The sequence below is a fragment of the Penicillium odoratum genome (genome assembly GCF_028828045.1).
Source record: "Penicillium odoratum strain IBT 22623 chromosome Unknown utg000002l_segment0_segment0, whole genome shotgun sequence".
Lineage (NCBI taxonomy): Eukaryota > Fungi > Ascomycota > Eurotiomycetes > Eurotiales > Aspergillaceae > Penicillium > Penicillium odoratum.
The window spans coordinates 986727-999015 of record NW_026643144.1 but is presented as its reverse complement, the minus strand read 5'-3'; the positions used below and the strand labels follow the sequence as shown (position 1 = coordinate 999015).

The 12289-nt window shown below is 47.0% G+C and overlaps 5 protein-coding genes across 5 annotated transcripts; 2 read left to right on the top strand and 3 right to left on the bottom strand.

Annotated features, from left to right (window-relative positions):
- Positions 1–396: 396 nt before the first annotated feature.
- Positions 397–1455, bottom strand: N7520_002402 (Alpha/beta hydrolase fold-3; the record flags this gene model as incomplete). Its single annotated transcript, XM_057136337.1, has 1 exon — positions 397–1455. One exon carries the CDS (start codon positions 1453–1455, stop codon positions 397–399), a length of 1059 nt encoding a protein of 352 aa, XP_056999023.1.
- A 2207-nt stretch (positions 1456–3662) lies between these two features.
- On the top strand, positions 3663–5751 carry N7520_002401 (DUF4246 domain-containing protein; the record flags this gene model as incomplete). Its single annotated transcript, XM_057136336.1, has 2 exons — positions 3663–4327; positions 4398–5751. 2 exons carry the CDS (start codon positions 3663–3665, stop codon positions 5749–5751), a joined length of 2019 nt encoding a protein of 672 aa, XP_056999022.1.
- Positions 5752–5990: 239 nt separating this feature from the next.
- N7520_002400 (uncharacterized protein) lies at positions 5991–6784 on the bottom strand (the record flags this gene model as incomplete). The annotated part of the gene is made up of 2 exons (XM_057136335.1): positions 5991–6196; positions 6289–6784. 2 exons carry the CDS (start codon positions 6782–6784, stop codon positions 5991–5993), a joined length of 702 nt encoding a protein of 233 aa, XP_056999021.1.
- A 542-nt stretch (positions 6785–7326) lies between these two features.
- N7520_002399 (uncharacterized protein) lies at positions 7327–8101 on the bottom strand (the record flags this gene model as incomplete). Its single annotated transcript, XM_057136334.1, has 2 exons — positions 7327–7850; positions 7909–8101. 2 exons carry the CDS (start codon positions 8099–8101, stop codon positions 7327–7329), a joined length of 717 nt encoding a protein of 238 aa, XP_056999020.1.
- Positions 8102–9246: 1145 nt separating this feature from the next.
- N7520_002398 (glycoside hydrolase family 71 protein) lies at positions 9247–12289 on the top strand (the record flags this gene model as incomplete). Its single annotated transcript, XM_057136333.1, has 6 exons — positions 9247–9425; positions 9498–9803; positions 10020–10530; positions 10595–10613; positions 10793–11860; positions 12255–12289. 6 exons carry the CDS (start codon positions 9247–9249, stop codon positions 12287–12289), a joined length of 2118 nt encoding a protein of 705 aa, XP_056999019.1.

Genomic DNA, 12289 nt, shown 5'->3' with positions numbered 1-12289 from the left:
AACCGGCGTGTGGCTTAAGTACGGCTGAGCGGACGGGAAGCCCTGTTCTCCACACCCTATGGTCGTATGTACTGAACATCACTTTTACTTGGATCATCTTGTAGAAAAACTCAAATAGCTCAAGATGTCTAGTCCCTAACGGTGGAACTGGGGTGATCCTATAAGGATCCAAAGGCAAAGATATCACTCAGATTAATACTGTTTATTGATATCTTGTCAAAGCAAGGACATCATTTATTAATGAAGGCTTTGCTGTGGTTCCTTGAGTAGTTTTGATTTTAACATTGGTTGTATTATGTGATATACTTCTATCGCACCGCCTTTGGCAGTTCCCCATAACTATTTCAAGTTCCGTTAGTCTCCCGCAGCTCAGCAGGTACCCACTCACCCAGTACTCTAGGAAAGTACACGGGACTTTTTCAACCACTCATGCGCCTCTTCAAAAATTCTCCGCGTAGCCTCCTCCCTCTTACTCCTACTAACACCCTCCTTCTTTCGTCCCGGTGACTCGTGAGTAAAACCATGCGGACACCCTTTCGCCAACGTCCACTTATACGTGCCCACCTCAAAGTCCTCCTCCTGCTCAACACCAGTTCTATCCTCCAATCCGGCCAATCCATGAATCATCTTCTGCGTCTCCAAACGAAGCATATCCCATTGTGCTCCAATCATATAAATCCACGACGGTAGCTCAGCCCGCCCCGCATATACCGGACTAAGCAGCGGATCCCTTCGGTTCTGCCCCACGCTCACATAACCCCAGTCTAACCACCAGGAGGTCTCCTCTAGGTTATCCTTCGGACCATCTTTATACGGCCTCGAGTCCAGCTTTTCATCAGGTGGGTGGCTGAAGTCGATGATAGGATAGTATATCACCGCTGCTTTTATCAGGCCTTTCAGACCTGGTAATTGCGAGGCAGATAGCGCGATGTTGCCGCCTGCGCTGAAGCCGCCGATGGCGATGCGTGAGTGATCAATCGGGAGTGAGTCATCTGCTAGTACGTACTTGACTACTTCGGCAACGTCAAAGGTGGCTGTTGGGAATGGGTGGAGCGGCGCCTTCCGGTAGTTGAGGCTGACGACTAGCATTCCGGTGCGGTTGGCCCAGGTGCTACAGAAGGGGTCATCGACGCTCGCATCGCATACCACAAATCCGCCTCCGTGGATGTTCAGGTAGAGTGGGAGTAGTTGGCGCTGCGCGGGTTTGTACAAGCGCGGGTAGAAGATGCGTGTTTCCAGGGTTGGACGGCAGGCATAGCGCTTGATGAGGGTTGGTTGGATCCCCGGTTTAGGTGGGTGGACGATGCGTAAATAGAGGAAGTAGAGGGTGGCTAGTGATTTAAAAAGCCAGAGATGGACGAAACAGCTTAGGCGGTGGGGGAGAGATAGTCGCTCTTTTAGGAGAGGGATGGGTTTATCCATTGCCTTTTCGTCCTCAACTGGATTTTCGATCATTGTACTAGGCAGTGGTGAGTTATTGGCGGCACAGAGTCACTCGAGGGCTGCCAGTACGATTGGATCTGTTGGGATTCAGTGAGATTGACTAGTACGTGTTTGTCAGTACTAATAGCTCTGTTGGGCTTGTCGAGTTTTCCCTTTTATGAACCCTAGAACAGCACGAACTTTTCTCCTTCAGATCTCAATTTAGCGAGAAAGCTGTCGCGTACATTTACGCAATGACCTAATTATCCACATTAAGACCCAAAATAGAGGATATACTCACTAGTCAATCGAGTAAGGTTCACACCGGCTAAGAGTCGCCCCGAACAATTCGGGCGGAAGTGGGCATGGGGCTGAAAGCAAAACACGATAATACACTGGAAACAGAGCCGCAAAGACATATCTAACCGTCACAAAACAAATACAGAATGAGGAATTTTTCAATAGAATCGCCGTACCTTATCTTACACTGAAGGTGAATTAGTCCAATCACATGTTCATACCATGTGCCATAAGCGAACGCGAACATTGGGTATTATTGAATTCATCGAGGGTGTTAGATGGAACGTTTCCGTCCCTAGTATTTACAGCATAAAGATAGACTATTCTGACCGTCTGCCTTGAGTTCATCCAGAGCAAATCGGAGTTCTTCTAGAACGACATCCATCGATGCGTGGCCCAATGGCAATGTGGCAAAGAAGCCGAACTTGTCTGGGTACTCTCCGACGATCTTGCTTACATCGACGTTGCAATCGTGCGCGTTAAACAAAAAAAGTTCCAAAAGATGTAATCTCCGATTTCAAAGGTCAACTTGAAGAAGTGCACAGGGAAGAGAGACGCGTCTATCAAATGAAAGGCGAATTACCTGTGGGAGCTCATGATTTTGAAAGTTTTTCCTGTTATCCTGGTACGCATTACTCATATATTAGAATTGAATCTCTATTTATAATACTAGTCAGGACCCACTGAGCCTCGCGAAAATATAGTCAATTACATGGGCTACAAGATGATCTAAGAAAAGTACCCAAATACAAGAAATTGACGATAGGATCGCTTAGGATTTGCGTACTGAACAATACTGAGGGAACCCATTGAGAAGACTGCCTTGGAATAAAGAGATATTGTCGATATCGCTGTGTTCTCACTAGTCTTGTCGATTATAAAGATGACGATAACCACGCTTATGCTGGTTCAGATGGGTTGTATGTCCTGGGATCTGGATCGCCTGTCAGGAAGAACTCTCCAAAGATAGACTCGTGTCAACGGACGGGAAGTTCTTACGTTGGATGGGGAGGACTGAGCAGTCTATGAAACAGGTACCACAAAGGAAGATAAAGCTGGTAGAGGCACTTGACTCAGCAGCTCGGGTGCCAGTTGTATCACACGATCCCATGATGAAACCTGCGCTCTTTGCCTGCGCCACAGGAGCTGAACGATAGAACTGGCATTCATTCGCATTGACAATGAAAAGCCAAGCTTGGCAGGTGCTCATGCTATCGCATTCATTAGCACATTCGGATGGCGATAAGTGAGTGTATCCGTGGGCCAGAGGTGCTTTACTGAAGAACCCAATTGTTCCATTCTGGGCGTTTTTAAGCAAGAGGCGGACACAGAAGAAATAAACCCCTCTATAGTCAGGATAAAGGTGACAACAAGAAATGAAGTTGGTTGCATGGTTTATTGCACCTTTGGATGTTCGCTTGATCGTGGAATTGCATGTTGAGTTGAACTTTTCCACCCGGCACTTTTATAGGGGTAAATATGGAAGGCTCAAACATTGACCTAGGGATGGCGCCTCGTCAAAAATTTCCGAAATCATTCTCTCTCAATGCCACTATCAAAGATCATAATCAATTTTCGGAATTCCGCGGGTGGTGGTGAGACAGTTAGTGCCTTGCTAAATAAGCGTCCGCGCCAAGATCGGGAGATCCCAAGGGTCCTGTACGCGCCCTATATCAGAATTACCACTCGCTTGGCCCACTCGATCCATGTTAAATCCCCCTTTAGATTTGGACTCTTACAGCTTTGACCTTGTCTCCTTCTCCCTCTCCCGTTTCCGCCGCTTCCGGGCTCTCATAGCAGCTCCTCATATTGATACCTATCACTTTTTCGGAATGATCACCGTCCTCCAACGGATCCGTTTTCATCCTCGACTACTTGGTTGCGCTAGAACAACCCAATTGTCCTTCTCTTCATCTCGCTGTTCCTCGGGGATGATAAAGATGAGCCCTGCACCTATTGAGTTGGACAACAGCGGCACCGGCCCCTTGCGAGTCCCTGGTTTCAATGGTGTACCTGTCTTTTATGAGCATTCAAAGAATAATCGCTTTGCACATGGAATTGTCGATTGGAGACAAACTCCCCAGCTGTTTCTGCGAGAGCTCTCCATGCTGCAGTTCATGTTGTATGTCACGGAACAGCCAGACTGGGAAAACAAGCACGAAGATCAGCAGACACTAGAAGAATGGCGTCAGCACGCCATTTCAGTCTTTGATCTCGATGAACCCTCATGGCAGTGGTGTGTAAAGGAGTTGCGAGATAAAGCGTCTGATTTCAAACGCACGGGCTATGTTGCTGTGTTTGATGCAGACTCGCGAGTCATCAAATCTCAAGTTCATGACGATCTTCTCAAAGAGCTTCGCGAATCGATGTCGCCGCTTTTTTCGGAGTCAAGATCTGTTTCTTCTTTTGCATCAGGTGATTCTCATATGAGTGATTCTGAGAGTCCGGTTCGAGATGTGGTTGACCCCTTTATGTATCCTCTCATTTACGGGCGCACTCGAGTCCTTACCGCCGGGGGCAAAGTTGATATGGAGAGACATGAGTCCTGGAGACTATCACAATCCCAGATTGCCCCGGTTCCCGAGAAACCTCGCTCTTTCTACGCGTTAGATGACGCACATGACAAGCACGAAGAGATGCATCTCGAAGAGAGAAAAAAAATCACCAATTAATAGCCGGTATATTGGAAAGCGAAACTACTGGTCCACTGCCTTTCAATGTCTTCCCTGCGAGGTTGCTCTGAACAAGCAAGGAGGAGCTGAAATTACCTCATATATCAATGGTGTGAATCTAAAGGAAAGGCGCATATATAAAGCGCTCGAAGGGCTCATTTCGGCCGCCATCCAACCGTGGAACGAAATGCTTATCCTTGGAGATCAAGGTCGGACACAAATTAGAATCAGAACTTATGACTTCCAAGTGGAAGGTAGTGTTTGGTATCCCAAGTTATATCATCTCCTGAACAACGCCAGGGAGGAACGAACACCGCCCATCACAGAAGATGAATGGCCTGACGTTCGATCACGAGTAAGAGAATATCTTGATCTCCCTGAGCCTGAGAAGCGGGACCGCATTTGGCCTGATACTGGGTATCATGACATTCTCGCTAGTATGGAGCCATGGCAATGGAATTCTTCTGAAGAGCTGGAAAAATTGATCATCGCAAAGTATAACCGGTTGTATTCCGTGAAAGGTGTTGAGCCGGGAATATCCTTCACATACGATGAATGGAAGACTGGTGAAAATACAGGCCGCGCGATCATGCCCAAATGGAAGGACCCTAAGTGGAGTGACCCTGATAAACCTGAAACTCCCTCCATTCCCGATCCAGATCACCAGTATTACTCCATATTTCTGCAAGATCAATTTGAGGGCCTTCAGATCATAGTTCGAGTGTCAGCTATTGAGCTCACCCCAGAAAAGCCTTTGTATGGTGGTGATTCCCATCATAACGTCGCTGGTATCCTCAATGATCATGTCGTGTCTACAGCCGTATGCTACTTCGATATGGACAACATCAAAGATGCAAAGTTTTCATTCCAACAAGAGACGCTGATCGATAGCGATAATTTCAACATTTCGGAATTTACGGCCATGGATCGACTTTTTGATGTTCCTGAGTGGTCATGCGACGACAATAATCCTTGCTACCCAGATGCTCTACAGACCATGGGGTCTATCCCGATTTCACAGAATGGGCAGTTTTTTGCTTGGCCGAATAAACTGCGGTCTAAGGCCGAGCCTTTCAGTCTCGTAGATCCATTGCGGCCAGGGTACCTTCGATTTGCGACTTTGTGGCTGGTAGACCCGCATTATCGAATTTGCTCAACTCAGAATGTGCCTCCCCAGGACCGAAGCTGGGTCGAGACATCACAATCAATGGAGAACACACGGAAGGACGATTCAATGACATTTACGCAGGCTATTGAGGCTCGAGACCAAATAAGGCAGGAGCGAGACAAAATTAGCAAGGATCTTCTTGAACGTGGAATTGAGCAGCACACACATTCAGAAGATTACCTTATTTGAACATGGACGAGCACAAGAGGCTGATGCTAGCAGCTAGAACTCCAATATGTCTAACATTGATATGTATAACATTGAAGAAACATACCAATCCCTTCTGAGAAATCCGAGCACGATGGAAAGCAATAATATAGATACAGATTCAGATTTGAATACAGTAGACAAGTCCTGATCATACATATCTCAAAGACACAACCAGCATTTGAGCCGCCATCCGACACCCATCCCGTATGCATGATCATCTAATCACAGCTGTCCAAGCTGTCCAACTCACTCAAGTTAAGAGTAATTGTGGAGGTAATCTTTTGGTGGCTTATGTAAGACTTCGCACCGCGCACGTTGCTGTTCCGAAGACCAACATACCAGGTTTTGTACTCGTTAATTGTACTTGCTGGATCACCATTGGCCGTCACTGTCAGACCCCAATTCTCGCGATAGTATACAACGTCTGTGTCCAATACAGAAAATGGTGAAGACTGCAACGTTTTTCCGGAAATCTGTCTTCAAACATTGGCTTCAGTCCGACCGAGAACATCTCACTTAGCCGCGCTCCTTGGGTACCTGCTAAAGCACGCTTGAATTCGGGGAGACGAATTTTCCATGCGTCTGAGAAGCCCGACGCGGTGCTGCCTCGAGTCGATTTAACGATATCACTGAGCTGCTGGAGCATGACCTCATGCCCCTTCGGCAAAGTGTCCCCGTTTCTTAGCAGACGTGCTATGTCGTATTTATCTGTAACCAGATATTCATTGATTTTGCCCAAGGTATCTTTGCTGCACTCTGGGGTTTGGCTCAAGAAAACGCCATTTCGAGGAAATTTTTGATTGATATAAACGTTCGACACAAAGGTCCCAAAGTCTTCCAAGGCCGTACTGGGAAGGCCTGGTGCCAGAGTACGTGTTGCTCCGTTCTTGAGAAAGTCCAAAACATATGCGTTGTACATGGCGAGCATCTCGCTGGGGGCAGCAAGCATGGATGCTTGTCCATGGTTGAAAAATGACAGAAATATGAAGAGCAGAAGCTTGAACGCCTTCATGTTGACAACGCAAAGGGTGGAAATCGAGGGAGAATGATGGGAAACGAATGGAACCCGAGGCTGAGCTTATGAAAATGAGACAGATGGATGGCACAGCATGTACAGTAGGTATATAATGATGTATACCTAGCAGGAAATTGAGCTGGAATGAATGACTGGCAAGGGAGTGCCTATCAAATCTGAATAATTCGGAGTAGGAGAGGAGAACACGACGAGGAATTGAAATCATATGGAAACATTCAATTTATTCAAATATAACCTGCAAAAGTCTTGGACATGGCGCGTGTTGGATATTGGTACTTCCAGCAGACTCAGTGGACTTCGACAAACCAGAGGTGGAGTTTCCATTCTGGTGCAGGTGAACTCCTTCAGCTATAATTGAGTGAAAAAGATCGTGGGACAGAGTTTACTGAAAGCTCGGTATGATCAGGCGTGCAATATATCAAGCAAGCGGGACGAGAAAAGAAAGACATTTTTGCCACTGAAATGTTAGACTAGAATGATTTTTGATGACGTTTTTTCATGAAGCCCGAAAAATTATGTTAAGCACGTATCCTCCGGAAAGAGCAAAAGTCTTCTGTCCATTTCACTGAGCCCACCTCTTGTAGCTTAGCATTGAAATCGTCAATTCTGGACCGCTTTCCTATAATTGTACTGCCAAATAACACCTCTGTCAATCCGTGCCTCCACTCGGATTTTTCCGAGTTCCGCCAAAAGTGTGGCCACAGCATCAACTGAGTCGCAATGCTTTCTGGCTGGGTCGCCCATGCCTTGATCGGAATTTCTGTTTGAGGCCTATGATGTCTCGGTACGCTGAAGCCCGAGGCTGGCGGACGAAGGCCTCTCAGCTTTGAAATTTCAGTCCTCTGAGCGTCGGTTACAGGAGCCTGGAAGTAGACCCAGAATAATTGAATGAATGAAGAATCCAAGACCTCAAACCAATTCCCAACATAAGGGGTTTCGTGGGAGCTAAAGATTATAATGTTCTTTGCTGCCAAAGTTTCCCAGAGAAGCTGGGCTGAGGGAGAGTCTTGAAAATATTTTATTGCATCGGTTGTCTCCCACACTGAGAATTCATGAGCACGTCAGTATCTTTATCTTTAGAATTCCCGAGCGGTACTTACAAGTCGCTAGTAGAGCAGTTCTGGGTTCATCTTGAATCATTCCCCACATAGAGCGATTGTGGCCAGGGGTGTGAAGCAATGGTTGAAAATATTCTGTCAATTGCGCATCATCAAGCTCTCCGGGGATATGAAGTTTCGTCAAGACAAATCTTTCCGGGAGGCCAGTGTTGCTGAATAAATTGGAATCGGGCATAGCTGATGAAGAAACAAGAGAGTTGGCCAGATTGTTGGAAGTTTCATGAGAATTTCAAGAGTAAGAATTGCAGAGCAACAATGCCGCTAGACTGAAAGGGTACACACCAAGGTTATATTACTCGATTACTAGTACAGTCAAAGCCCGCTTATGGTACACCCTACTATCCAAGGAAAACTACTATCCAAGGAAAAATATGTACAATAAGCGGATTGTACATTAGGTGAGATGATGACATAATAAATAAAATAGCTAACTAACTAGCCCCAAGCCCTATTAGCGCATTCGGACTGTTACGAATATTACACAAAGTCGTAACGAGTTGGTATTAAGGGTTCTACACTAAAAACGCACTAAGCTTTAGCCTCGTTTGTTTCAGCCAGCACTGCTCCATTATCCAGCCCAATCACACCCTACGTATATAGGGGCTCATTAGCGAGCTCCACGCCCGTCTTTTCTAGTACCATGAGCTACCAGACCTCGGAAATTGAAGCTCTTCCTGGGATTATCTCCGAATTCTCCGAACGCCAAGGCAAAAATTCGCGAGGCTCTGCCCTAACCGAGGCAGGATTGACTTTTATATGCGATCTAGGAGATCCGATAAACTGTTAAATAAGATTCTTTAATCCGTAGTGTGCTTGTCAATTCTACACTGAATAGTTGTATTGTATAGAGATCTATGTAGCCGGAGGAGGGGACCTCGTAAACAATTTCTAATTAAAAAGCAAGATCGCATCGGGACCACGGCAAAGACATCAAAGTCACTAGCTGAAATCTGGGCCCATTGCGAGATAAAACTTAAGGGAATATAGTCTAGCGAATGGTCTGGGGCCGCCACAGGTGGAGCGCTAACGGAATAGCAATCAGGGCCGATTCGAAATTGACAATAATCTATATGTCATCGAGAACATAAAAGATAGCACTGCAAGCATGCTCTGCTAGTCACTACGTCCCTTTTCCTTCTCTGGTACCTTCTCTATGAACTAAAATTGTTGCTTAAACATTCCTTTGTTTTGTCCTTCCAATTTGGACTCCTTCCATGTTTCAGCAAAATGTCTTCAACGTTCATATGTTGACACTACGTTGTTTTCCTGTCATGCCTGTTCTACATCCAGGTGGATTCCCGTGCTGTTTTCGCTCATTTTATGGTCTCTAATACGGCCGGATATGCATTCTCAGACTGGGAAAATGAGATCCAGCTCGCGCAGGATGCTCATATTGACGCATTTGCTTTGAATATTGCAAACGGAGAAGACACTACCTCCACTTCCATGCCCAATGCCTTTACAGCGGCTGAAAATCTCAAATTCTATCTTTTCTTCTCGTTCGACTATGCAGGAAATGGCGCATGGGATAAAGATGACGTGCTGAGCCTTTTGAACAAATAAGTTTCCAGTGACGCATATTACCTCCACGGTAAATCTCCATTGGTCTCGACATTTGAAGGACCTGACAATGCCGATGACTGGGTGGATCTCAAATCACAGATGTCACTATTCTTTGTTCCGGATTGGTCCTCAGTTGGGGCCAAGCCTGCCAGCGCTTTGGGAGACGGTGTAGCAGATGGGCTGTTTAGCTGGGCTGCGTGGCCAAATGGACCGAATGACATGGATACCTATGTTGATGCTTCTTACATGCAATACCTGGAAGAAAAGCCCTACATGATGCCAATTTCGCCGTGGTTCTTCACGAATATGCCTGGGTATGATAAGAACTGGCTCTGACGGGGTGATGATCTCTGGTATACGCGGTGGGAGCAAGCGCTCTTCCTGGCCCCGGAATTCATCGAGATTATATCCTGGAACGACTTCGGTGAGAGTCACTACACCGGCCCCACTGTTGATTCCCACAACCCATTGGCCGATTCAATGTACACGGCATTTGATACTGGGAATGCTCTTTACAACTATGTCGAAAGTTATGATCACAGTGGCTGGAGACAATTCTTGCCGTACCTGATTGATCTCTACAAATTCAACAGCACTACCTCAGGAACAGAGGGCCTTGTGACAGGGTATCGTCTGAATGCAGCGGGTGCGTGCGCCGATAGTGGCACAACTGCGAATACCGCTTCGCAGCTGCAGCTCGAGCATTGGCCTAAGGATGTGGTACAAGATAAGATCTTCTATTCAGCACTATTGTCACAGCCTGGAGAGATCTCTGTGACAATAGATGGCGTGAATGTAGGCGCAACCTGGACCAACACCCCTAGTGGCAATGTTGGCATCTACCATAGAAGCGTATCTTTTGCCGGCCACTCTAGGGACGTGATACTGAGTGTGTCTACTTCGAGTGGCTTGATCGAAGTCGGTGGTGCGGAAATCAGTGATGGGTGTGATATGGGTGACGAAGTCGAAAATTGGAATGCATGGGTGGGCTACACCATGGGAAACTCGCCCAGTGGATCCTCCCCTGACCTTAACAAGGAAGTCTGTGTTGAGTGATGGGGGAAGGGAGATTTCAGTGGGCTGTAGGGATTTTCCTGTAGCTTAGGATATTGTCCAGTTGGGGCGTGCGTGTGTACCAAGCTGGGACCTAGTCCAACATTACCCAATCCTACGGGCGTTGTCGGCTATCCAGCTGCAGGCAAAGACGCCAATTATGCCGGTTTATGTTCATTCGCTTGTGAATTTGGCTACTGCCCATCAACTGCCTGCGGAACTGTGTCGGTTCCATTGACGATTCCGACAGTCTCCCCGTTCACCCCTGATACATGTGTTGGTGGAAGTGGAGAGGATGAATTGGCTGGTCTGTGCAGCTTTGGCTGTAACTATGGTTATTGCCCCATTTACAATTGTACCTGTACCGCAACGGGTCCCTTGAACACACCTCCTGCCCAAAACACCTCTATCGTCGGCTGGGCACCAGATACAGATGATAACGGCCTTTGCAACTTTGCTTGTACCAGAGACTATTGTCCTTCGCCGGTATGCCTAGACTCGACCCCTGACGATGATTCTTGTGGGAGTGTGGACGATGACAGTGATGAGTGCTCCAGCACTTCCCCTTGCGATTTCAGCATCACCTATTCCTCTCTCGATGATTTGCAAGCAGACCTTGACAACTTGGATCCATACTGTGTCGACTTCTATATGCTGAGTGCATTGTACGGGGAGCTGGAGACTGCTTTGAACAACTATACGAACATTTCTGACACAACCAATTACGACGACGACTTCAAAGAGTACTCGAAATACATGAAAGCGCAGGTTCAACCTCAGCTAACGTATTTCATGAACATCAGCGAGGTTATTGGTGAGCCTAATGGCTTGGGAAATCAGTATTTCGAATGTACATCCAGCATACCATACGGCACATTTGATAAAAATGGATCGACTACTGCCTGTCCAGATGAGTATGTTGGATCAGAAGAACAGGAACATATCATCTTCTACGATATTGTGGACCAAGCAGGCTTCCTTGGCAATCTTACTGCAGACTCTGGCGTAGAGCCGGACTGGGTAACCCTTGATGGTGGCTTGTTCCTTGGCGCCAACACGGTGCCTTACTATGGTACCAGGCCTGACTGCGACTTGACTTGGAGTGCCGGGTACAAATGCTCTTGGTGGCAGGGATATCCCGTTCCAGCCCAGGATATCACCATCACTGACCCTCGAGATGTCATGGAAAAGGCTTTGCCAAATATCCCCAATCTCGAACTCTCGATCTCCCTTACCCAGCTTAGCATCGCCTCCGGAGGCTTTAGTGGCGTGATAGACGATGTTGTTCAGTCCATAGCTACCGCTGTCTTTACGCTAAGTGAGCTAGTCGATCGCATCTACAACGTTGTCGATATTGGTGAGCAAGTTGCCGCTGAAGAGAAGAAAAAAAGAATATCTTGGCGCCAATAGGCCCCAAGCGGGGAAGATGGAAGATGACTACAATATGTAGGCTGACAGCTTCACACAAAACGTATGTGATATTGGGTATGGGGGGAGAAAAGAGAGAAGGAGCAGAAGATCTAGAGGATATCCCCCCAGACCCAAAACTAAGCTAGTCCTAAACGGGATGCCAGCGCTGCTCAGGTCACATGATATGACCCAGGGACACCGACACACCCCCGCAGCGCGAAAGCTGACCATACAAAGCACAAAAAGGGCCCCTTTGTCTCAGAAAAACTCCAAAAAACGCATAAAATACAAATCAACCTCAGTTTCCTCATTGGGCCTAGCGCGGCTTACGTCATGA